At 40.4% G+C, this 23,660-nt stretch overlaps 1 protein-coding gene across 2 annotated transcripts; it reads right to left on the minus strand.

Annotated features, from left to right (window-relative positions):
* Nucleotides 1-1,770: 1,770 nt before the first annotated feature.
* On the minus strand, nt 1,771-23,128 carry LOC117827462 (growth/differentiation factor 11-like). 2 transcript variants are annotated; one of them, XM_034704067.1, is made up of 3 exons: nt 22,213-23,128; nt 9,355-9,728; nt 1,771-5,190 (listed from the first exon to the last, which is right to left on the minus strand). In XM_034704067.1, the coding sequence occupies exons 1-3, from the start codon at nt 22,625-22,627 to the stop codon at nt 4,810-4,812; spliced, it is 1,170 nt and encodes a 389-aa protein (XP_034559958.1). In that variant the 5' UTR covers nt 22,628-23,128; the 3' UTR covers nt 1,771-4,809. The 2 variants fall into 2 exon arrangements, with proteins under 2 accessions (XP_034559958.1, XP_034560038.1); XM_034704147.1 differs by having other exon boundaries at nt 1,771-5,187; nt 22,213-22,992.
* Nucleotides 23,129-23,660: the final 532 nt, after the last annotated feature.

Consider the following 23,660-nt stretch of genomic DNA (forward strand, 5'->3'; position numbering starts at 1 on the left):
GCCGGCATGCACCTGGGTGGGCCTATGGTTTTTTACCAGCGCAAGAGAGGCAGCAGGAGCCGTGATTTTCTTTGTTCCTTTTTGTTTGCTTGCTTCCATTAAAATAAACCATTGAGAACCGCTGAACTTCTGCATGGACATTAGACTTCTTTTGCCTGCGTACATCACATCCCCACGGTGCATCAGTGACCCTTTGATTAAGTTTAGTTAAAGTTTGAGTTTGATACTTTAATTATTCTTTGAGTTTTTTATGACAAATGGCCACTACAATTGGTGTTGGTGGGGTGTTCCTTGGCTTTTGTAGCAAGCCTGAGGTAGAAACTGGAGAAACTGCAGTTTCTGTGTGTATTAGCTACAAGGGGATGCCGGTCAGCCTGTCTCCTTTTTTCAGAAACAGTCTGGGAAACCGGAAGGAAAGCTAGGCGATCAACAGCCACAGAGGGGCCCAGGTCTATCAGATACTTTAGCTAATTTTAACAAACTTAACAACAGAAGTACTATTCTCAGTTTAAGTCCCACTCATGATTCTGGGTTCGTGGGCATGAGCTCGCAGTTTACTCACCTGCACCACCAGATAACTTGGGAACACTCTGCTCTCCAGTTAACAAAGAAGTTTCTCCCCTTTTTCCTTTGGTCCACAAAATCTTGTTCTCGCTCTTGAACTCCGGCTCATGAAGGTGTCCTCAGTAAACGGCATGTCATTGGTGCTGGCATAATCCCTCATTATGTAGTTTGGTTGTATTTTTGCCTCTGCAGACCCAAACATCTGAACAGTGTTCTGTAGGTAGAAGAGCACGTCTGGGTTACCTTTGAATGTGCTGAAAATATCCTTCGTGGAGAAGAGTGCTTGGGTTGGAGTCTATCAAAAATAGCTAAATTACTTGGCAGACTTGGCCCCCTCTGCAGAAAACTATAGCCTAGCAAGAGTGCAGGTTCTCCTGGCAGTTTCTCATGAAGGAGGCAGAACTGACTGGCATCCATTGTGGCTAGAACATTTAGTGACATGAAACTCATACAACCCCACTTCATGAATACTGAACTATCCCTTTAAACATTTGATAAATAATATTTTGGTGAGTCTAGAGCAGCAGGAATATGCTATGAATATAACACTGCCATGTTATTGACCAGCAGTCACCTCAGGGCTAAAAACATAAGCCAGGCTGGAAACGCCAAAAACTCCAGTTTCTAAGCTGCCTCTTGAGGCTGGCCCCAGAAGGGAGTCTATTCCCATAGAGCCCCATATTGAAATATTCAGCTGTTCAGCTTAAAACATGTTTAAGGCCTGATAAGACAAAAATAGAGATAAAAAAAATGTTTTGGTCTGTGGACCTACTTTCAACACTCATGAAAACTCTATAAGGGTTGAGTGTCTATGTACCTCACCCATGTGAAATAATAATAAAAATTAGTTATGCAATTTTTGCCAGCTTTCACAGCAAGTGACTAATTTTATTTGTCTGATGTTTGGTGCTGAGCAGAGAGTATAAAGCTAGTAATCTGAGCTCTTTTTTTAAAACTGCAATCTGATTGGTTATTTTCTATTTATTTGTATTTAGTTTTATTTAACCAGGTTGGTTTTCAAGGGAGACCTGGCCAAGACAGTCAACAGCATAGTGTCTTGTGAAAAAAAACTAGTTATGCTAAAGGTTAAGAAAGACTTATTGATCAAAAGCATTCTGGAGCAGTTCAATTAGTGTAGGGAGCAAGATGAGTTGGACGAGTTGGACAGATAAAATATGCTGAGTAAAAAAAGAGCAAGAAATCCCATAAGCTAAATAAATGATTTATTGTACAAAAGAAATATGACAGTAAATAAACAATAAAAGACAAAAATAACAATTGAACAGTTATCCATATGCACAACCATCAAACTACAAAGTTGGGGTGATTTTTAAACTACACGAAGAACAGAGGAATGAATGGGGAAAGTGAGCAAAACATTAGAAGCGGTGAACCTGTCCAAAACATCATAAACGTTAACGTTTGGGTAGGTATTTACATAGAGATATCTTACTCTCATATATTTATATGAAAACATTCTCACACATAGCAGTATACAAACACTTAAAATTTAAAATGCAACTTATCAACAAGCCATAGATGTGGGCACAGCTAATTATTTCTTTTGACCACACATAACCAGAGCCACTACCATCAATCACTCTGTCAATAACTCAATCTGAACCTGAGAGCAAGGGGACCCTGTGGTTTTCATCTACACTTTTTGGGGGGTGGTTTTGGTGGGGTAAGGGGTTCTTATGGGTCAAATGTTTGCACAGATTAATGGATGACAAATCAAAAAAAGCAAGGTTTTTAGAAGGCTTAAGTGAGGTAGACAGACTTTGAAATGCATTGTAATTATTATTAATAAATAAACAATTGACCAGTTGAATTATTTCCAACCACTGCCCCTAAATCAGCTTTTTCTCCCTTTGAAATGTTCTAGCATATTCCTGCAATCACAAAAGTTATAGCACACGTCATCCTCTACTTTGGCTAACAATCCCTGGATACTCCTCCCATTCTTATATGGGTGCTTTCACTCAAAATACAAACACAAGGCAAAAACATGTCCATGAAAGACAGTTGACACATTGTTTAAGTCAAAAGGACGTAGTCTCTCTAACATGGTAACAGATTAAAGTTGGTGGGTGGGCCATTTCCAGTTAAAGCATTCTATGTTTGTCGATCCAGACACTTATAATGCACATGACTTATAACCCAGAGTGGGCAAGGAGGCCTTTCAGGCCACTGGTACAGTAAGTCCAGGTTCCAGATTGGACAGAAGTGTGTGAGTGTATGGACAGGCCCCCGCTTCAGACAAAAGTCAGGAAAGCGTGATGATATCGAAAAAGAAGTGATAACCTCTCTAGTTTATGGTTTATCACCAGAAGCTTGAATAGTTTTATTCCTATACTGTACAAGCTCTCTTGTGCTTGGTAAAACACAAACAACACTTAACCTCCTCACGCCATGAACGTCCCATAGTGCAAAATTTATTGTTGGTAAGGTAGAGTGCCCCAAAAAAGGTTTTTTGTACCCCTTTTTTAATATATACATATATCATTTATATATAATGTCAGAAGGCTCTTCCTTTATCCAACAGCATAGTGCTTTCGTTTACAACAAAAGGATATCTTTGCTTTGACATCCAGGAGACAAAGACATACTTCAAGCTAATCTACTCCGTATTCAAGCACTAACAATATTTTCTCCATTATGATATCAGCAATACAGTTGAGGTGGAGGTGGATGGGGTCATTTGAAAATTGCAATTAAATATTTTCTCTACACTAAAGTCAGTGGTTGAGTTACATTCTCTTGATTTTTTGACAGTGTTTGTTGTGATTCATAGAAGCCTTTATCTCTGTGTTAAGAACTGCAGCTTGAGAGTTTATTGTCTGAAACTAGTACCAAAGAAAAGTGAATGAACCGGCTCGACATGAGTAAATAAACTGCTACTCTTTCTTGATTTATGAGTATTTTGTAGTAACACACGTGAATGCTGCTGTAAGTATGAGTGTGTAGTGATAATACTGTAATCATGTTTTGTGCTATTTTCAGTTCAGTCATTAACTCATCTTACAGAGGAGGGAACCCTTGAGCATACTGACAACCCTCTAAGCACCATTTAATTTTTTAGGGTATGAATTTTGCTTTCTGTTTATTATAACATCAATCCAAGGCCTCTTAAAGTTATGAAACAGTGCATTGCGTACTCTGAAACATTTTATTCAGAAGCTGAAGGTGATAAAGTGTGCTTTCCTTTGTTACTGAGAAGAAAGGAAATTTGTCGGGTTCTTGTCATGTCTGCTCCTCGTCCTCTCCCAGACGGTGCCAAATGACTCCAGAGTACATCTTGGTTTTAGACTGTTGTGTGCAAATAAAACCTTAATCTGTATTATCTCCTTTAACAGAACCACAGAAATAGCCATACTTGCTTCATCTATCTGCTATGTGAGAGAGTTAGAATAGTATAACCTCTTTTCTCCCTTTCCCTTTTTGAGTTTTACAAGACTGCACATAAAAAAGATCAAAGTAACTGTGAAAGGTTTCGTGGATACTCGAGAATGTCACACCGGGGTGTTATACATTAATAGAGGGTATAGGTTTGGTTTTGGATCTTCTCATCTCTTTACATCTCTAAAGCACATCTCTAAACATCTGTAAACAAGATTTTGGATTTATACTTCGGGTATAACTTACTATAAACCCTTCTCACATTAGCATGGGTTTTTGTTCCTTTTATAAAGTGATGAATTGCAAAAATTATTCTAAAAATTCCCTCTTTGCAAACCTTTTTGTGGATCAAAATGCACCCGTCAATCAGTGTATCCATGAAATTCATTATTTCCAAGATTACCTTGATGCTGAAAATGCTTTGAAAATATTGTATTTGCTTATGCCTCCCATCATCTTAATCCACAGACCTGGAAATTTCACAAAGATCCCATTTAAAAAACAATATCTTTAAAATCCACAAAACTAACACGCACTCTGTAACAAAACTTTGTCTCATTTACCATTTCTTGAAGCTGCTCCACACGGACATCCTCTTTAAATCATTCCAAGTACTGATTTTCCATCCCTCAGTCTGTTTTTGATTCATGTTTCATTTAAAATTTTTTACAGTTAGAATCAATTAAATTACTGCAAAAATGGAAACCAAGTGGGAGGATTTTGTGGCTGAGCAAAAGTGAAATCTGGTGCAGAGGAGTGGGTTCTGGTGCCGAGTGAGCTCCGTAAGGGTTTTTCGGTGGTTTAATGCGATGATGCCTGTACACAAGTGTGTGTCTCCTTTGCAGCCTAAGAGCAGCCACATCTATCCACCACCATCCCTGGGATTTTGCCGTGAATAATCTGCTGCTTGTCATTAAAGTAGAGCATATTAATGGGGGACATCTTGGTTGGGGTACAGCAGGGCCCTGCAGAGCCTCGAGGGTTTGCATGCTGCACGAGGTGGGTGTGTGGGTATTTCTGCATGAACATGTACTCGCACTGGCCCGAGCAGTAGTTGGCTTTGTAGCGTTTGGGTGCAATGATCCAGTCCCAGCCAAAAGCCTCAAAATCCACAGTCAGAGGGTAGCGACAGCAGCGGGACTCGGTGGAGTGCTCGTCACAGTCCAGGCCGAGGTTTCTTCGAGATCGTTTGGTCGTCTCAAGAACCTTCACTTCCAGGAACGGCTGCTGGAATCAGGGGGAGGAGGGGCAAGACACAGAGAAAGAGGTGGTTATAAGAGAACAACATGGCTGACACATCAGCCTAAAACAATACCAGACAAGAAGCCAGTGAAACATAAACAGTGCATTAAATCACCACCCACTGTCAATCCCAATTTGTTAATATGGCAGATTTTATAATGGCCCAGAACATCAAATAAGATGCTTCATGTATCCCTTGATTATTTAATCTGGATGCTGTTCTCAAGCTTCATTTAATTTGGTTTAATTTTTATAAGTTACATAATGTGTGAACTTTTGTTACAAATGCAAAGTATTGTGACAACACACATATTCCCTAATCTCTGAACCCATCCACTATCGTCTGATGATATCATCACTCAGGGCTTCCTGAGTAGCCAGACATTATCCCAGCACTTTTCTTTGTTCACAGCCCTACAAACAATCTTGTGATATGGGAATGAAGCTGGAGATAGAGAAAACATATTGATTGGATTTTTAGCTTCCCCCTAATGTTTTATGTCTGTTTATAGAGGTTAATAAACTGCTTATGGTCGTCAGGTGATGTCTACGAGTTTAAGAACAACATTTTGGCCAATGTTTTCCACTTATTTTGCCTACCACACGGACAGTTTCCTGCATTTCCTTTTCACTCATTCCTAAGTCATCATTTATTCACCTCACTCCCAATCTCTGTTCTTTTGGGAACAGCTAATTATGGTCGTTACTCTTTCAACCTCAGTTTTAGGCTCTCCTTCTATTGACCAATCATCCTGCTGCTGCCCAAAACTTAAAATCTGTTCTCCTCTGTTCTGCTTTCAGTTGGTGTCCCAGGTGTATCATTTGAAACCTCCTCCATCCCAGTGACCTCTGATCCATCTTATCAAAATCCAGCTCCTCAGCTCATCCTGCACCCTTACTACACCACCACCACCACCACCATCAGTTTTGAGTATCCTATCCTGCTACCCTTTCATTAAACCATGCACATTAAACCATTTACTTATCTCCAATACTGTCTGCACCTTAATATCATTTACATTAATATCTATTTCCATTGTCCATTTTTAAACTGTCACAGCACTGCACTACCTGCACTGTGTACACAGGCTGTTTTTAACTGTATTTTATTATAATTTTATTGTATATTATATTAAAATTTTGGCTATTTAAGAGTTGGAAGACAGAAACAGCATCTTGATTTTCCTTTTATGTCTTCATATATATAGTGAAAATTGACAATAAAAGCCTTTGAATCTTGAATCTTGAATCAAGTATTCGAAGACAACATATTGGAGTCTTATCACCAAAGACATTGCTGATTCATCATGTTTACTAAACGCATAAAGCTATCATTCATCATGTTCTATTAACTTGTAAAATGAATAATGAGGTCTCTCTGATTGAAATGTGTTTGTCAGTAAGCTAAGCTATGCTAAGCACAGTTTTAGAAACATATATAACGCTCAGACTATGAGTTTGAGTAGGTTTCACATGCAAGTTTTTGTGATATTATGCTGATTTGACGTGTCCATGATATCAGAATGAGCGCTACTAAGCTATGATTGATTTAACTCCAACAGGACAGACAGAACACGTCGACCCTCATGACATATTTTGCTCTCTGAAACTCTGAAGACAAGAGAACTAGAAAAAATAAAAGTGATCCAGAGTGAGAGGGGCTGTTTGATTCCTTTAACTTTTGATGAATAATATTTCTAGTGGCTTTATCATGTTTTTTTGCACAATCTCCATCTCCAGGGACTTGTAAGGTTTATAAGCTGTTGTCAATGTGAAAAGTTCTGATTTCTTTGCTTTTGCAACTCAAAAAGTCTGCTGTGAAGCTGAGTCTCTGCTGGTACATAGTATCTTTGACAAACTAAGGAGGACAAAGATTTTCACAAAATGTTCATGCAACAAAGGAGGACTACATATGGAATTTTTCTCTCAAGGAAAGATACAAACACACACTAAATAAATCAACAACTGCACATATTTTGTCTCCAATCCATGTAACAACTAACTTAGGGACTCAAATAACCTAGAGACAGCCTTAATAGCTCAGCTTTAAGAGTCAATAAAATCTATAAATCAATGTTTAAAAGTAGAGATAAAAACTGCTTGTACAAATGAACTGATGTGGTGTTGTATGTGATAGCTACACTGACTGAAAAGTCTAAAATGTGAAGCAGAAAATGGACTTTCTCTTTGTTTTCATGTATTTTAGATGTTAAATTGAAGACTCTTCACATTCTGTTAGTGATAAATCACCTTTAAAACAAAGCAGACAGCTGCCCCTCAAGCACCTTTGTCAGAGCAAAGGTTCAGTAAAGTTGAAAAACAGATTTAACTTTTTGTCTAGCACATCCTCTCTTACTTGTGCTTCTGCTAGCAGAAGAAGGTAGACCAACATTTAATAAAAGCTCAAGCAGGAAAATATTACAAAATAATTTCAATGTTGACGGTAAACTTTCAACCTAAATGATCATTTCAACATCTCAACATGTGTTCTGACCCCCGATTACAAGGAGCAGGGCTCCAGAAACTAAACCAATTACATGGTTTTATGTTATTTCTAACTCTGTTGTAACAAAGCTGAGACCTTTTTTTTAGGATCAGGTATTTTGTCTTGTGTTGGCAGGAAAAGCTCTGGGTCGCAGGTCTGATAGATCACATTAAAAAACAATAAAAAGTAAATGTCTCTTTACTGAATCACTTTGAAGCTCTTGGTGATTGTTTGCTGCTTCACTTTAACTGGAGCTGATTCACTACAATCAGTGTCACCTGTGCTTTCCCTGGCCTATCGTGTTCACACAGTAAGCATCTAAATATATATAAAACAAAAACAAAGGTTTAAGTCCTCCAAACACATTTTCTTATTGATTTGAAGTGAAAATGAAATTAATATTTTGGGTAGCTACTGTAAGTTATCTTTTCTGGGAAGATTTAAAGTATTTCTCTAAAACGTTTCACTGAAGTTTATGTTATGTGTCTTGTCTTGACCAAAGTTATCAGAATAATTAAAGTGCTTATGATTGAGAGCCTCCCACCTGATAGTTCACAAAAACAAAAGGGGGAATAAATAACTTTGAAGTAGGAGGATATGTGCAGAATCACACCACAGACTGGTTGATAGAAACTGGCCTTTTCCAGTGCCGATGGCCAACTCTGTATGCTCGGTGTGATCTCTGACCCTAAGGGTCATCTGCAGCCTGCCATAACCTTGACCTTTGGGGGAAAGCAAGCGGATCAAATATTTTACTCTATCATGTTTGTTTTACAAAGCCTTCCTCTCCCCACAGTGATTCCAGCTGGGCTCCAGCACTGTTTTTTGTGACGCATTCAAAAGAGGAAATAGGCTGAAAGGCCGTTGGGGTGAGACCATGTCAGCTCGGCCTTAAGGGCTTTTGTTGTAGAAAAAAAAGACCCCACGGATCAGGAAGAAGCAGAGTTTCAATCTTTCTTTGCTTGTTGTGTTTTGTTTTATTTTGATACTTGCATGTGTTTTTGATCTTTTCCTTTTTTTTTCTTTAAGAATAATATTGCACACTGCTGTGTGCTCAGAGGACAGCGATTTATTGGCTGAGACACCAGAGCTGACCGCTGATATGTGTTGTGGAGATCTGACCCAAATGTCTGCTTAGTAAATATTTGGTGTTGCTTAACTGGGAGGACTGGCTTACATAATTTAACATGGATGTTGTATGTAACAGTTAGTCCCAGTTACTCCAGGATTTCTGACTGAATTACAGGTTCACTGATGATTTTAATAAATGAATATTTTCAGGTTTCACTGACCCATGAGGAGAAAACAAATTCTGCCCAAACACAACACAGGTTATGCTGTACTAGTATTACTGAGCTTTAACTTTGGGGATGGTTAATTCAGACGCAGCAGCCATGTTTTCTGTAGACTGAATTTAAACTTTTAAACTTCTGCTGTCAATACCATTTTGCTTTTTCATATAAATTTGTCATAGAAGGGAATTTTAGTTTAGTTCTGAAAAAATACACGCTTATCTTCAAATAATTTTTTTATCATTTGCATTAATTTGGCTGCCCTCCTTTGACTTAAAAATGCATTAACATGTTTTTGAGCTTTAATGAAAGCAACCTCCACCCCAGCCCTTCCACCCCCTCAACCCCTGGGACAGGTCTGAGGGTCCTTACCAGCCCCTCCTCCCCTGGTCGCAGCGAGGTAACTGCCAGGTCATTGCCACTCTCGTCGAAGGCGTTGATGTCGATTCCCCAGTTGGTGTGAGGCTGTTTGAACCAGTTCTGCAACACGTGCTTAAAGTCAATACTCTGCCAGTGGCCGACCCGGGAGTTCAGCTCGATCTTCAAGGAACGGATGCGGATGTGGCGGCTGCCCTGCTCCGTGATGGGCTTCAGCCGGAGGATCTGCAGGTAGACGGTGGAGGTCTGCTGCAGCGGCCTCAGGTACACCCATAGCTGGGCCTTCAGCACCTTGGTGAACATCAGTTTTGGGCTAAACTTGAAGAAGCAGCAGCTTGGCTTCCCGTTCACTTGCACCAGGGGCTCAGCTGCAGAGAAGAGCACAACATAGATGCATTTAGACATGAAGGCAAAACAAGTGTCTGTCATACCCCTAAAACTACAGCAACCCTGAGCCTGAGTGAAGCCTTTGGAAATCTAACACTTCACATAAAAAGGAGAGGGCTGCATTGGGCTGACTCCTCCACTGTAATGTTAATAACTGCATTCTTATTAGAGCAAAGCAAGGACATCTGTAGATAAAAGATACATCAATACCAAAAGAGGACCACAAAAACAACAACTTATATCCACCTTTAGCTCAGACTGTTTGACTTCATTTGAAGTGCAATGCTTTTTCTCTACAATATGTGTTGTGATGTTGATTCAGCACCAAACATTTGAATATGGCACCACAGTTATGAGCAGTGGGATTTTAAGAAGTAAGCAGGCATAGAAGTGATGGCGTAAGGCTGAAAATGTTCACTTTTCCTGACAAAATGAAGAAAATAAGAATACTTGAGAATACAAGAAATCCACAGTTCAATAATAACAACAACATTTAAGTCATTTCATCATGATCAACATTAATTTGAGTTTAAGTGCATGTAGCTTTCAGAAAAAGTACAAACCTAACACAAAATTCTGAATCTCATCATTGCTTTTTTGTCGTCTGCTAATTGTAGCCACATCTGCATGAAGGCTGTCGGTTATCATATGTGCACACGGTCCTTTCAGTGAGGTTACATTTGTGATTACATCAAGGTCGGACAAACAGATACATTTGCATATTAAAACAAGGATCAAGTAATGGTGGCCAGAGGCCAGATGGTCACCTTAGATTCCCCTGGGTCACTCATGATGAAATGGTCTACCCCTACATTGCAACTAGTGAAAATTAAAAATCTTTGGTTTTTTTCAGGGGCTTGTCCTTGTTGGAATATATGATTGGGTTGTGGATTATGGGTTATGTCAAATGAACACAAGGCTTCTCCTAAAATAAGCAGATTTATTCCTGTCATGATCCTGGGCTCTGCTGTTTCTATGATTTGCACCACATGTCAAATCTGCACATGCTTCATTACCATAGACCTCCATCTGATATAATGACGTCCATGCATTGCATTCATACATTAATTTCCATGTAAAGCATTCATTTATTAAGGGAAATTTATTCTGCATCTATCTGGCATAATAATGTGAAAACTGACTACAATAGAATATCTAATCTGCCCATTTTCTCTCAGCAGATCTGACATGATTTCAGCAAATAAACCATCGTTTTCTGTCATTTATCTTTAACAGGAGGGTTGTTGTTCCCTTAAAAAAACTGATTAAAAAGAGTGTGTGGATGGACCTGTCAATCATTGCTAAATCTGGGGTTGCTCAGGCAACCTAAAGATGCTTCCTGGGTCAAAAGGTTATTTTGCACCTCAGCCTAGTTAAGAAATGGGATCAGGGGTCAAAACCGTCAGCCTCTTTACATCTCAGCGGTGCTGGGGAGGGGGCTACCCTAATAGCCAGATTGAGTTTGAAGGTCAAGGTCGACCCCATGGCAATGGTAATATGTCTTTTTTTTATTTTACAAAATGCCTTTTTTTAAACAAAAAAATGAATCATTTCAAATGTCAGCAACACAACAGCACTGATAGAGCCATGGTTTGTTTTTGTTTTGATTAGGGAGGAGATTCTCCAGCCAATCGTGTTTTGTTTATCAAACCTCCATTGACCAGAAGAACACACTGCACTGGGCTGTTTCTCTCTCTCTCTCTCTCCCCCCCCCCCCCCCCCCCCCCCCCCCCCCACCTTTTTTTTTTTTTTACACCAAACAAGTGTTGTAATTGAATTATGGTCATGCATTGAGGGATATGAATTCACTGAGGTACAGATGGACTATCCATTAGAAGAGTCCAGGGCGAACATTGAATAAGGGCCAAGCTGGGGACAGACGTGGTCCTTCAGCCTGTGTTTCCAGGCCCAGTCATTAGTGAGTGTAAATTATACAGTGTCTCACGCTGGACAAACAATATGTCAATGTTCCTTCTGGTGGGTTGCTGGGGTCACAGCAATTAACGTGGGTGGTGTTGTGTTTGCTCATCAGCACAAAACTGGGAATGAATGATTCTGCAGTTTGTTTGGGGTTTACTTGTGATAACTACTTTTTGTTGTGTTCAATCGCTCCAGATGGAGGACACACACCAGCTCTTTCTTTGCAAACTGATTTGTTATCGCTTTTGTTGAGTTCTAGGAGGAAAAAACAAATAAAAGAACAACCGCCAAACACTGCTGAGCTAAAATGGTTCAGTTTCTAGAGGAGAGGCCTTTCTTCTTGAGGAGTAATCTGAGAAGCAGAGCTGGTACAGGACCAAGGTTATTAAACACACATGCACAACATATGAGCTACATCATGTTAAACAATGACTGCATTGATAGGTGAAATCAATTTGTGCCTTTATAGATCCTGTAAGTGCCCAAGTAAGAGTGCAAAGCGTAGAGGTTGAATGCCTGCAGCTTAATTACAGCCCACGTCTTGGCAGAGCACTCTACTTGTGCAAAACGAGCAAAGCTAGCTTGTAAAGATCAGAAAACCAAAGGGACATTCAATCCTTCTAACTTTGTGAGCAAAGTTAGCTCACCGTTTTTACTGCCGGACTGTTTTATGGCTTAATTTCCTGGACAATTTGCACAGTTATAGTTTAGTTAAGTGTTTCATTTCTGCAGTAAAGATGTCAACTCTGATTTTGCATTCAGCACCACCTACTGGGGCAATGACACCTCTCTGCTTGGCCAAACTGAAGACAAGGATAGCGAGCAGTTCCCTAATGCTTAAAAATAAAAACTAATTTTACTTTACTTAAAACATAAAAAACAACTAGAACTAAAAGCAGTGTGGACAGAGGCTGTGTTTTTCCAAAGGAAACAGGCTTGTTTGCTTTCCCTCCTCATGTTTCCAGCCTACTTCATTATTACTGCAGCTTATTTCCCTGTGGTATAATTGCAGCATATGCAGCGCATGAATTTTACTGCCAGCACGCAGCAGGCCTGCAGGTGAGCCTATCAAACATCTGGTGGACTCCCTGGGTACCTGTGTCCCACAGTTAGCCCAGAGCCTCCTATACGTGTAGGTGAGGGGAGAACTATAGAATATAAGGGTTTATTCACGCTGCCATCTGTCCATTTTAATATGACCGCAGCCTGTTTAAAAGTTAAATGCTTCTAATAACCCAATGCAGTAGTGTAAGTGAAGGGTGCAGGAGCATAAGGCTTTTTAACTGTTGAAAACAGATGGAGAGGTGGAGTTAAGGTGTAGTTGTACAAAGAATAGTTAACATGTGTTAGCAGTAAGATTGCTTTGATGTTGGCAATGGGGTACAAATTGAAAAATCTCTGATTTCTTCAACAAACATACACAGAGGTAGAAATTGGGGGAAAGTTTTCTCTATTTGTTCGAGGCTGATTGCTGTGTTGGTGCATCTTATATGAAAATAAGCAACAAAAAACAAAATAAATATGTTTTCTGCAATTATAAGACCTAAACTTATATAACTGGTTAAAATACATAGAAAGGGCTTCAAGGAAATGTCCACAACATGTTGTTGACTTTAAAAATTCACACTACTTTTTTAAAAAAAAGGCATCTAATTTAGAGTTCAAGTCTTAAGCCTAACTCCTAAAAATCAGAGTCATGTCATAATGAAGCAGTCACGTTAAAAATCAGCAGTTAAACTGTGATAGAGAGAGAAATGGTCACTTATTGTTAATGTCCAAATGGATAATGCATAATGTTATGAACCCATATAGGAGTTGCATTTGCATATATATCTATATTTTCTTTTCTTAATGGGAAATGCAAATGTGCCATTTTGTGGTGAGTGTGTGTTTGGGATCCTTCATGTTGAATAAATGTGACTCCAGGGTATCCCCACGCACCTCGGCATATTAATCATCGTGACACGTTCACGACCCTTCTAATAAGACAGGGGCCACAGTGCACCCCCTCAAACATCCCATCCCACCCCAGCCTCGCTCCCTCTTTGTCTCTCGGCCAGTCCCAAGGGACAGGAGAAGGGTGGTGGGGGAGGCCTGGCTCGAGCTGTGGATGGAGGAGGAGGGGGTGTGTGTGTGTGAAGTTAGACCCCCTCATTCAGAAGCCCTCCCCTGGGACAACGGCAGGCACAAGACTCCTATTAGGACTGAGCACAGTAGCCCCCCAGGAGCAACAAAAGACACCTCCTAATGCTCCCTGTTCAAGCTCGGTGAACACATGGAAACATGCAACTGCACATAAACCCACAACATCCACTGGCTCAGAACAGACAGTCTCCAGCAAACACACTCAAAGCTCATTGTTTTTAGTGTTGGGGTTATATGTGTTGGTGTTACGAGGGTTAGGTTAGTGGGACATCTCCAGCAGCACAGAGGATGAAAAGAGCCAGCGTGCAGTGAACTGCAATAAGGTGGACAGCTGGACAGCAGGAGGCATGCTGGGGTCTCACTGCTTGTGTTTGTGTGCATCCACACATGCATGCAAGATGTTAACGTCAGGGGACAATGTGATGCTGCGTCTTCAAAAGTCAAATTCAACAGATTTAGTTTAAAAGTTTAAAAATGACACCTCACACGTCTGAATTCAGAGGTAAAAAGTTTTCTTTATAACACTAAAAGGAAACAAAACGGTTGCACTCATTTTTGTCTCTATTGGATTTCAGCCTCTATACATTATAGAGTAACCTTTGTTATACTTGTGAAAGTTTGAGGAAGGAGATTTTGCCCCTATGCAGCAAATTGACATGGACTCTTTTTAAAAAGTGTTGCATCTTGAGCGGCTGTGTTTGCATGATTATGTGTGTCTGGCGATTGATTTGGCAGTAACACTCTGTGAGAATTCAAAATATGCTAAAGCTCTGAGGCAAGATGTTCGGTCAGAGATGACTGATGAAAAATTAAGGAGGGAGAATAAACATTTGAGTGATTGTATGGTTAGGATGTCATTGGATATATATTTGATGATGAAAAGTTTTTAAGCCACACATAAACATAGGTCTCCTGATTTTATAGGCTGAGCAAGTCAGTCACTATGTTAATTTGTTCACTTGTTAATATGATCAAAACCTGTTAACATCTGTTGATTTATTCAAAGTAGTTACACCAGTGTTTTGATATTTGCTAAACACCATCCCTAAACTCAAACAATCATTCTATAATTCTATCATTTGTACAATCCAAAACAAAGACAGCAACTGAGGCAAAGTTTGGTTTGATGTGTAGAGTAACATCACCACAAGCAAGACAAATAACTGGTCGTTCCACAAGGAATCTCTATGAGCCTGTCCTTTAGCTTACCACATGCCACAAGTTACCTGAACACTTCAAACTATACTGTACAACCACCATACCACAGCTTGTGAAAAGTGTCGCTAAATAAACCTATTTTTACTCACACCTAGTTTGTAAATAAAGAATGGTTAATTTATAGGACAAACACAACAATACTTTGGAAAATAATGGTAATGTTATACTTCATGCAGAAAGACAGATCTAAGCAGTGATTGGCACAAATGTAGATACACTAGGAACTAGAAGAGGAACAAAGTTCCATAGCAGCATAAGAGAAAAGCTCCATGACTTATATCAAAGTCCATCAGTGCAACAGACACACAGCACAGTGCTTGCTTTAAAACACATTTCATTGCACTACTACCAAAAAATGAATTTTCTAGTAAACTATATTTCCTGATGAAGCAACATCATGATTTCCCACTGTCTTCCTAATCAGAAACCAAGCCAAAAGTAATGTCATGTTTACTTTAACTTTCAGAGGCAGTAGACCTCAAATAAGGTAATCTCATTGAGTGAGTCAATGTACTGCTATTGTAGTCACACAGTTTTTATTTGCCGTCCAAACAGCAACATCCAATGTGTTATTCCTCTCATTACACCTTTGCGTTACATTGGTATACTTGCTTGCTAGTATGCTAAACTGTTAGCCTCTGTAGCTCCATACATCAATAATAACATTAATTTGGAGTCCTTGTGACCATTTGCCAAGCAGCGTTGCCATTGCTGAGATGAACCACTTGAGAGTCTAGAACACGGTTTAACAAAGAGCTACCCAGATCAATTTGAAGAATTGATCTGGGTAGAATATTCTGAATCATGGAGGGACACACAAACTCTAAAAATACGTCATACTGCCTACGGAGACACAGCAACCGCTGTATTCAACTTATACTTGATTAGATAACATGTTTCCTCCCCTCCATTGTGAGCCATGCTCTGTGAGCCTGACTGGTAGTAGTCTGAAAACCATAAAACCAACAAAACTGACAGATTACAAAATACATTATATAATGATATATCCAATCAACTTCAGCTCTAAAAGCTGATTAGAATCTATGAGCTGCATTTGGATGAACTTGAAACACATTTTTGAAACTTCTAGTAATGTGCAGAAAATATAACAAATCTGACTTAAGTGGATGATGGATCTACTCAACTTAATGCACATCTTGTATTTGTGCATCAGCAGCAGCAGCAGCAGCAGCAACGGCAGCAGCTGCAGCAGCGCTAAGAAGAAGAAAGCAAATCTAGACCATGAAAGGAGGGGAAGAAGCTTTTTGGAGGTACTCCATGCTTGATTAGCCAAAAATCCATATACTTACCTAAAGTATCTTTAAATCTTAATGTTTTCTTTTACAAAAGAAATAAAGAAAATTAGTGCCAGCTGGATGTTGCTTTTTAAGGAAATAGAACAACCCCAACCCATTTAACACAGAGAGGAATGAAGCATAATTAACTCAAGTATTAGGCTGATCCTTTGATTTCCACAATATTTAAAGCTCAGTTATTGGCATCATCAGGATTAAATAATCAGCAAAATCCTTATTCAGAGCCTGCAGAAGAACTCCTTATTCAGTTAAAGAAATAAGCAGGCATATAATTATGGTAAATGTATTGTCACTGAACATGAAAGAACAACACACACTATCTTCACACAGTCATTGACCACTGATCAGTTGCATCACCTCAAATGCTCATAAAATGTGCCAGATTTCTCACTGGGAGTCATTCTGTTTGATCGCACTTAGCTATGAGAGAAAAAAATCCCTGAAGCTACCCAAATCTGTCAGAATCTCAGCCAAGAGTTTTCTCTGAAGACAAAGATAGTGTGACCACATGGTGCCAACTCTCCCTCCAGGAAGCTTTTCTGCTTAACTGTTTCCTCGAGAACCTCTCAGCAACATGAAAATATCTACAGTTCTCTTTATGAGCTCCCCTTGATCTATCTGTGTTGTACATTATATAAATCAAAACATGTCCCTAAAGAAATTACTTTGACCGAGCATTTACATCACTTCCATAATTAACGTCCTGGGCCAATGTGGGTACAGCATGCAGATATACAACCACAGGTGATAAATACAGCAAGGAGATGCTCTCCTCTGCAGCAGAGAGGAGGCAAATTAAATTTTAATGCAGATAATCGTGAGGTAATCCACTGTTAATTGTGCTTCTTTCCGACACAGTGGCTCCCTCCTGGGATCCGGCATTATGCCCATGCAGCATTTCCTTTGCCTAAACGCCTCTTAGATTTAATGGACTCTTACACACACACACACACACACACACACACACACACACACACACACACACACACACACACACACACACACTGAACGCATCCATCAACAATAATCCCCTCAATGATCTCCATTTTATCTTCTCACTCCTCCTCCTCCTCCCTCTCCTCCTCCTCACTCATGTCCCTACACAGGGCTTAATTACTGGTGTGAAGTAATTATTTCCTTTATTAGTGAAACGTAACATCTGTTTCAGGTCTTTTTAATTGTACCTATAAAACCCTTCCATGATTTCTGTCCCTTTAGGATAGGACTGAGCTGCTTGTTGCTCCCTATGGGCTCACTCCCTTCTTCCCTTCACCCCCCCTTCATGCCCGCAGCATGAGCCACAGTGCACCTAACTCCATCACACTCTTTGATGCAAAAACAAGTAGCAACAAGAAGGCAGAAATTATAATTTTTTTCATGTGGAAACAGAAGTATTTCTAATTCATTTGCATTAAATGGAGTCCTGTATCTATTCCCCTCACTTCTCAGGGCTGTATTTTTGGTAAAGCATGCATTAAATTCCAAAGCACCATATTCCCAAATAAGAGAAGAACACAGAGTGACTGCAGAGACCGGTACCCGGGAGCGTGGGAATAGGGGAAGGAGTGAGATTCCTGAGGTCCTGGGGAAATTTTGTCCCAGTATTAATAGACTTTGGTCCCTTTGAAATTTTATTAGCCATAAAGTTGACAGTACGTCGTGCAATTTCTACAGTCGTACAGACCTTTCTTTCTTACATTTTTACTTCTTTTTAAACAGACTGGTCGTGCCCCCCGGCGTCCAAACAAATCAACACCAAAGTTTATCTTTCCCTCGACTGATGCAGGCAACTAAGCGGGGAGAACAGGTGTCATTGTCAAACTGAGACCTCCATGGAATAAATAAATCTATAAAAACCTCACATAGTCATCAACTTCCAGCAAACACTGGCCACTGAGCTGAAGACAGTCCAACTTCTGCTGCTCTGTCCTTTTAGCGCTCTCCCTCTTAATTTTTATGGTTCCTGCACTTTCAGGAAATGACCCTTTTATAGGGTCAACACTATAAAAGACTTGTTTTTTTGTGGGAGTGGTTGGTGGATGAGTGTGTGAGAGAGAGTGTGTGTGTGTGTGTGTGTGTGTGTGTGTGTGTGTGTGTGTGTGTGTGTGTGTGTGTGTGTGTGTGTGTGTGTGGTGGGGGATAAGTGTTCAAGTTACTACCGGTTCGTCTTTGCTGTCAAAGAAAGAGACCCGATGAGGTTAATAGTCTCCTCGTCCAATATATCACATAGCTGTGAACTCTGTGACCCTTTTTGTCAATAGGAGAACTTTTTTCTGGAGTGTGTGTGTGACTGTGTGGGTGTGACTGAGTGTGTGTGAGCATCCTCATGTGTCTACACAAATGTGCAAATGTGGAAATCTGTATAGATGTGTAGAGCTGTGAGTTCATTTTTATGTTTTTAAAGAGTTGTGTTAGCCTCTGCTTTAACTGAATGTGCTTCATCATTACAGAATTATGTAACAGTAGCTGCACTGAACTTTCTAATGTTAGCTTATGTATTCATATCCGACAGGACCAAACTAAGGTATAAGATAGTTTATTTTGGAGATAAAAGACTTAAGGACACCTGAGTGATCACAGAAAGAGAATCAAATAGGATTCAGTTTGAGTTGAAGCCTGAGCTTCCACTCCTGAGGGGATGGTTTTCCTTGCAGATAGCTTGACATACAGCTTTGTATGTTTGCCTGAATACATTTTAACTTTGAATAAAGACTTGAAGGGAGGCTGAGCGAGTGCTGCTCTCTGCTGGATTCTTTGTTGTTGGACAATCTCTTAATTAATTAAAATGTCACAGAAAACAAGCCTAATCAAAGAACAAGATGATGACAAATGCCAAAACCTTTTTTCACACACTACATAGATGATACAATTCTAAGTTGTGAGTAGTGCGTGTCACTTCTCCATAGATATTCTTTCTGACATGTTATTACAGAAAGTTTGTTTTCAGTATTAGATATTTCTGGATTACATAATGAAACAGTTGAATGAGAATTACTCTGCATCAAAACACAAAGACACAGAGAGGGAAAGAAAGGAGGAAGAAGGAGAGGGTCTGTGATGACTGAGGAAGGTCTGCTCTAAATGTCTTGGACAGGTGACAAATGGGAGACCAGTGAGGTCAAATCCTCACCCTACCTTGGGCAAAACAATCTCAGGTCCAAAATCTCACTTTGTCAACACACAAACACACAATTAAACACATAAATCAAACAAAACACAAAGAATTTAACTCTTGTCTTAGTGCGGCTAGATTTGTTGATGAAAATCTCATTCAGAAAGCTGCACAACAAAACCACCCCGATAAACTGCTCCAAACTGAGTCATATTTTAATGCCAGAACCACGAGCGAAGCGGTTACCTACACAACACACAGCATGGTGGGAGATGCTTCAGTGCCGCACTCTGATATAAATAGCTGTACTTTTCCATGAAATTTCATAGTAATTAGAGACCAGGATGCATGGACCCTCTCAACCCCCACTGCGGCACCCACGTACCTTGAGTGAATACTAAGAAGCAACTCTGGCACAGGTCCAGTTCAGTATGTACTGTGTGAACCCACATGGCCCATCAAAGGCAGTGTGCACCACCGTGAAAAGGGTGATCGGGTTCGAGGTGCGCAGGCAATAGTGTTTGAAGTCCTCCTTCTATCACAGAGACAGAAAAAGGCACTTTTAATCCTGTGGGATCACCAAGGCGCCACAGGCAAAAAGAGATGCACTCATTCTCTCAACTCTTCCATGAGTAGCGGGTAAAAAGAAGAGGAAGGAGAGGAGAGAAGAGGGGGCTAACGGGAGGGAAGGTGGGGGTGGAGGGAGGAGGGAGGGGTGGGGGAGAGGGAAGGAGCAGATGATAAAAACTGCAGCTGACGTAAAGAGATGAGGCAAACAGAACACAGAGGAAGTGCTGTAACGTGACAGATACATTGGTAATGTCAGTCATTAGCTCTCCTGATGCTGATACAAATATAGAATTATCCAACATCAAGCATGTCAATGGCTTGTCCTGGCTTTAAAAGGTATCAAAACAGTAAGAGTAGCTGTGACCATGCTGGAGACGAGAATCAAAATGTTACCAGTTGTAATTAAAGGATCTTGTTGATTGTAGTGTGCTAAGGGTGAAAGGCTGTCTGCATGTTTGCTGGGAGCACAGAATATGTTAAGTATTTACAGGTGGAGAAGCTAATATCTTACATGAGATTGATCTGCACGTCAGAGAAATATCAGCCAATAAAAGAAAACCCTTCTGTAGTAAATATCCAGTAAAGAGCAAGTAGTGAAGGCAGTGACCGAGGGAGACAGATGTATGGACAGTAAGAACTTTGAGCAGCAACATGAGGATTTTATTTTACAAATGTCTCTAAAAATAACTGCTAAATATAGGGTTGACAGACACACCTCCCTACCTCACTTATTAAACATAACACATCAGCTGAACATTGCTTTATCCTTAGAATAAACTGAACGCCCTCAATGCCCTCAGAACAAAGATTACTTTAAGGCCTTCATATTAAATATTTGTTTTTGTTTGTATCTGCAGGTGGCAGAAACAAACAAAAACATAAGGTTAAAGGCTTAGATAAGTAGATGGAAGCACTGAATACAAAAATTACAGGGACAGGTGTTAGGACAGGTGAAGAGAAAAAAGTCTGCATAATAACTAGTTCATTCAAAAAATAACTGCTAAGAAAAGGGATATTGATGTATGGATGGAGGGATGGATGGATGGTTGATAGATAGATAGAAAGATAGATAGATAGATAGATAGATAGATAGATAGATAGATAGAATGAGGAATCAATAATGTCACATGTCTCCTGCTAGCAGGCTTATCTTTGTTCCCTCGTGGGGTAAAAAAAAACTGATTATTTGGAGTGTGTTTTATCCGCCTTGTGCAGAATATATTACGTGTGTAAATGTTGTTGAACCCCGCGATTCGCCAGGAAAAGGTCACACACTCCCCTCGACCCTAAGTGATTCTGGGTCTTTGTGTAACTCGTGGTGAAAAAAAAACGAGCTGCGCCCATAAACTTCGCATTTAAAAGGCAAGTGCGGCCGAGGGGGGCCGCTGCATGAGGGGAACAATAGCAGCTTTTTGGACACACTTTTTCTCACTGCGATGAACAGCAGGGAAACCGGTAGAGGCTCCTATAAAAGAGCGATAGAGCACAGCTGCCGGGGTTCAACAGTAATTTTATAAAATGTCTCCAAGGGGGGCTGCCTGAGTTTTATCTGTGGATTTATGGGGAACTATATGAGGGCGCAAATTGTTAGAGGGTGCAATAATCAGAGCGATCACAACTGCACAATGAAGGGCTTTTATGCAAAATAGACATAAAGAGATTTAACTGTGTTATTGGTAATAATGCACTTGACATTCAACGGGCCTGTCATGTGTTTACTCCCTGTTAAACACAAATCATGTGAAGAGGAAAAGTTTGACAGCAGGTGGACCGAGGAGTGCAGCAGCAGCCCTCCCTCATCATTATCATCATCATCATCATCATCATCGTCATCATCATCATCATCATTATCATGAAAACAAAAGTTCATCAGGACATATTGGAGCTGTCTCCCTCAGAGTGACGGGCCTCTTTATGCTGCTGTTTATTGATTTATCAGCTTCACGCGTAATCCCTGGCCTGTTTTGACAACCGTGGTCCACAGATGACCACAGCCATTTGTCTAATTTTATCAGTCCACCTCAGACACGCACAGTGGACCCCAACTTGAATGTAAAAAGTAGGTTAAGTCAGTGACCATACACTCAGTGGAGGCCTGTGTCATTTGAACCTCTCTGCTCAAGCAATTACGCGTAATGACGCATTTGGAGACAATATTGTGGGGCTGTAAAAACTATTACTCACGCTCAGAGGCCATGGTGATCACGGACTCCGTGGTGGCGTGGTACTCATCCTCCTCCATGAACTCATCCTGGGACGACGCGTCTCCCTGGAAGTCGTGATGGTCCAGCAGCTGCTGGAGCGGAGGCGCCTTGGGGAGCAGCTGATTGACCACCTCCCGGCTGATGTTAGGCGCCTGCTTCAGACGCAGCTTGCTCAGGATCTGGGACTTGATGGTCTCCAGCCTCAGCACTTTGCTTTGCTCCCTCCACACGCAGGCGGAGCATTCGTGGGAACCGGCGTCCTCGTCCAGCAGGGACAGCCCGGCATCCGTGGGCGTCTCGCTGGGAGAGGGCAGCAGGAGATTGGGCTCATCGCTCCCCGACTGTCCCAGGGACACTAGCACCATCAGGCACAGTAAGAAGTTGTACCTCGGCATGACGACCCTTGGAAACAAGCAATACAACTTTCTTTCTTTCTTTTTATCCCGTTATATCCTCTTTCTCGGTAGTGCGTCGGTCCTTGACTTATCCTACAGAAGGCAGGGATACAGTGACCTGCATCTAATCCAACACGATCATCCGGAGTTGCTTTTTTCAGAATTTGCAATAAATTTTCAAAAACAAAAAGTAGGTCCCAGTGTGTCACGGTGCAGGCTTTTTTTTTTACTTGAAGTTACCAAATTATCTGCCTAATGAATGCATAGTCCGCTCACATGTAGTGTAATGCTCGTTTTGGGGTTTCTTCTGTACAATTTAGTCCAAGGAGGTGTGTGAGTGTTCAGAAGTGTCACTGAAAAATGTGCAAGTGCGGTCAAAAAGGGGCTCTTTATATATCTCAGCTGCCCGGTGTCGTAATCCGTCTCCATTGGCTAAGATTGCAACAAAAGGCTTTTAGGTCTGTCACCAAGTCAAGAGGGACAGAGCGGAGGAAGGGTGCGCGCGCTGTTATGAGAGTATAAATGTTTTTACAGTGCACAAATAATATCTCACATCACAGCTAAAGCCTAATTAGGTTATTATGATGATGGTGACTCTGCGCATGTGTTCTGAAATGCTTTATTAGGTTTTAAATGAAAAGGCTTTATAAGTTCCTCTTGAATTCTCCACATCATCTCATAAATCACACATATCATTTATATGTATGATACGTTTTTAACAGCTAAACTAATTTCCCAAATAGAGGACTTCCACTTGACATGCAGATTACAGAAGTTGCACGAGCTTATCTGAAGTAAACTGAGCATGAAAGTATTTGTGAACATATAAGGTTTAAACTGACCTTTATCCTGAGAATCAAGGGTTCTAATGAGCTGAATGTGTATTTAAAAGAGGTTACATGCAACTAAAATTGTGTGGCATGAACAATACAGTTTATAATCTATTCTGATAGATTAATTTAAGTCATGCAGGTAAAGCATTTTCTTATTCTGTACTCATATAGACCTCATCTAAAGTTCCAATGCCAACATT

The sequence above is a fragment of the Notolabrus celidotus genome, chromosome 1, assembly GCF_009762535.1.
Source record: "Notolabrus celidotus isolate fNotCel1 chromosome 1, fNotCel1.pri, whole genome shotgun sequence".
Classification (NCBI taxonomy): Eukaryota; Metazoa; Chordata; class Actinopteri; order Labriformes; family Labridae; genus Notolabrus; species Notolabrus celidotus.

What these genes read in the sequence shown, in the direction of transcription:
- LOC117827462 (XM_034704067.1), bottom strand. Translation starts at nt 22,627, where the DNA reads ATGCCGAGGTACAACTTCTTACTGTGCCTGATGGTGCTAGTGTCCCTG. An exon ending in GATCACCATGGCCTCTGAGC is followed by an intron (nt 9,729 to 22,212) that starts GTGAGTAATAGT and finishes TCTTCTCTGCAG; the next exon opens with CTGAGCCCCTGGTGCAAGTG. An exon ending in GACCAGGGGAGGAGGGGCTG is followed by an intron (nt 5,191 to 9,354) that starts GTAAGGACCCTC and finishes CCCTGATTCCAG; the next exon opens with CAGCCGTTCCTGGAAGTGAA.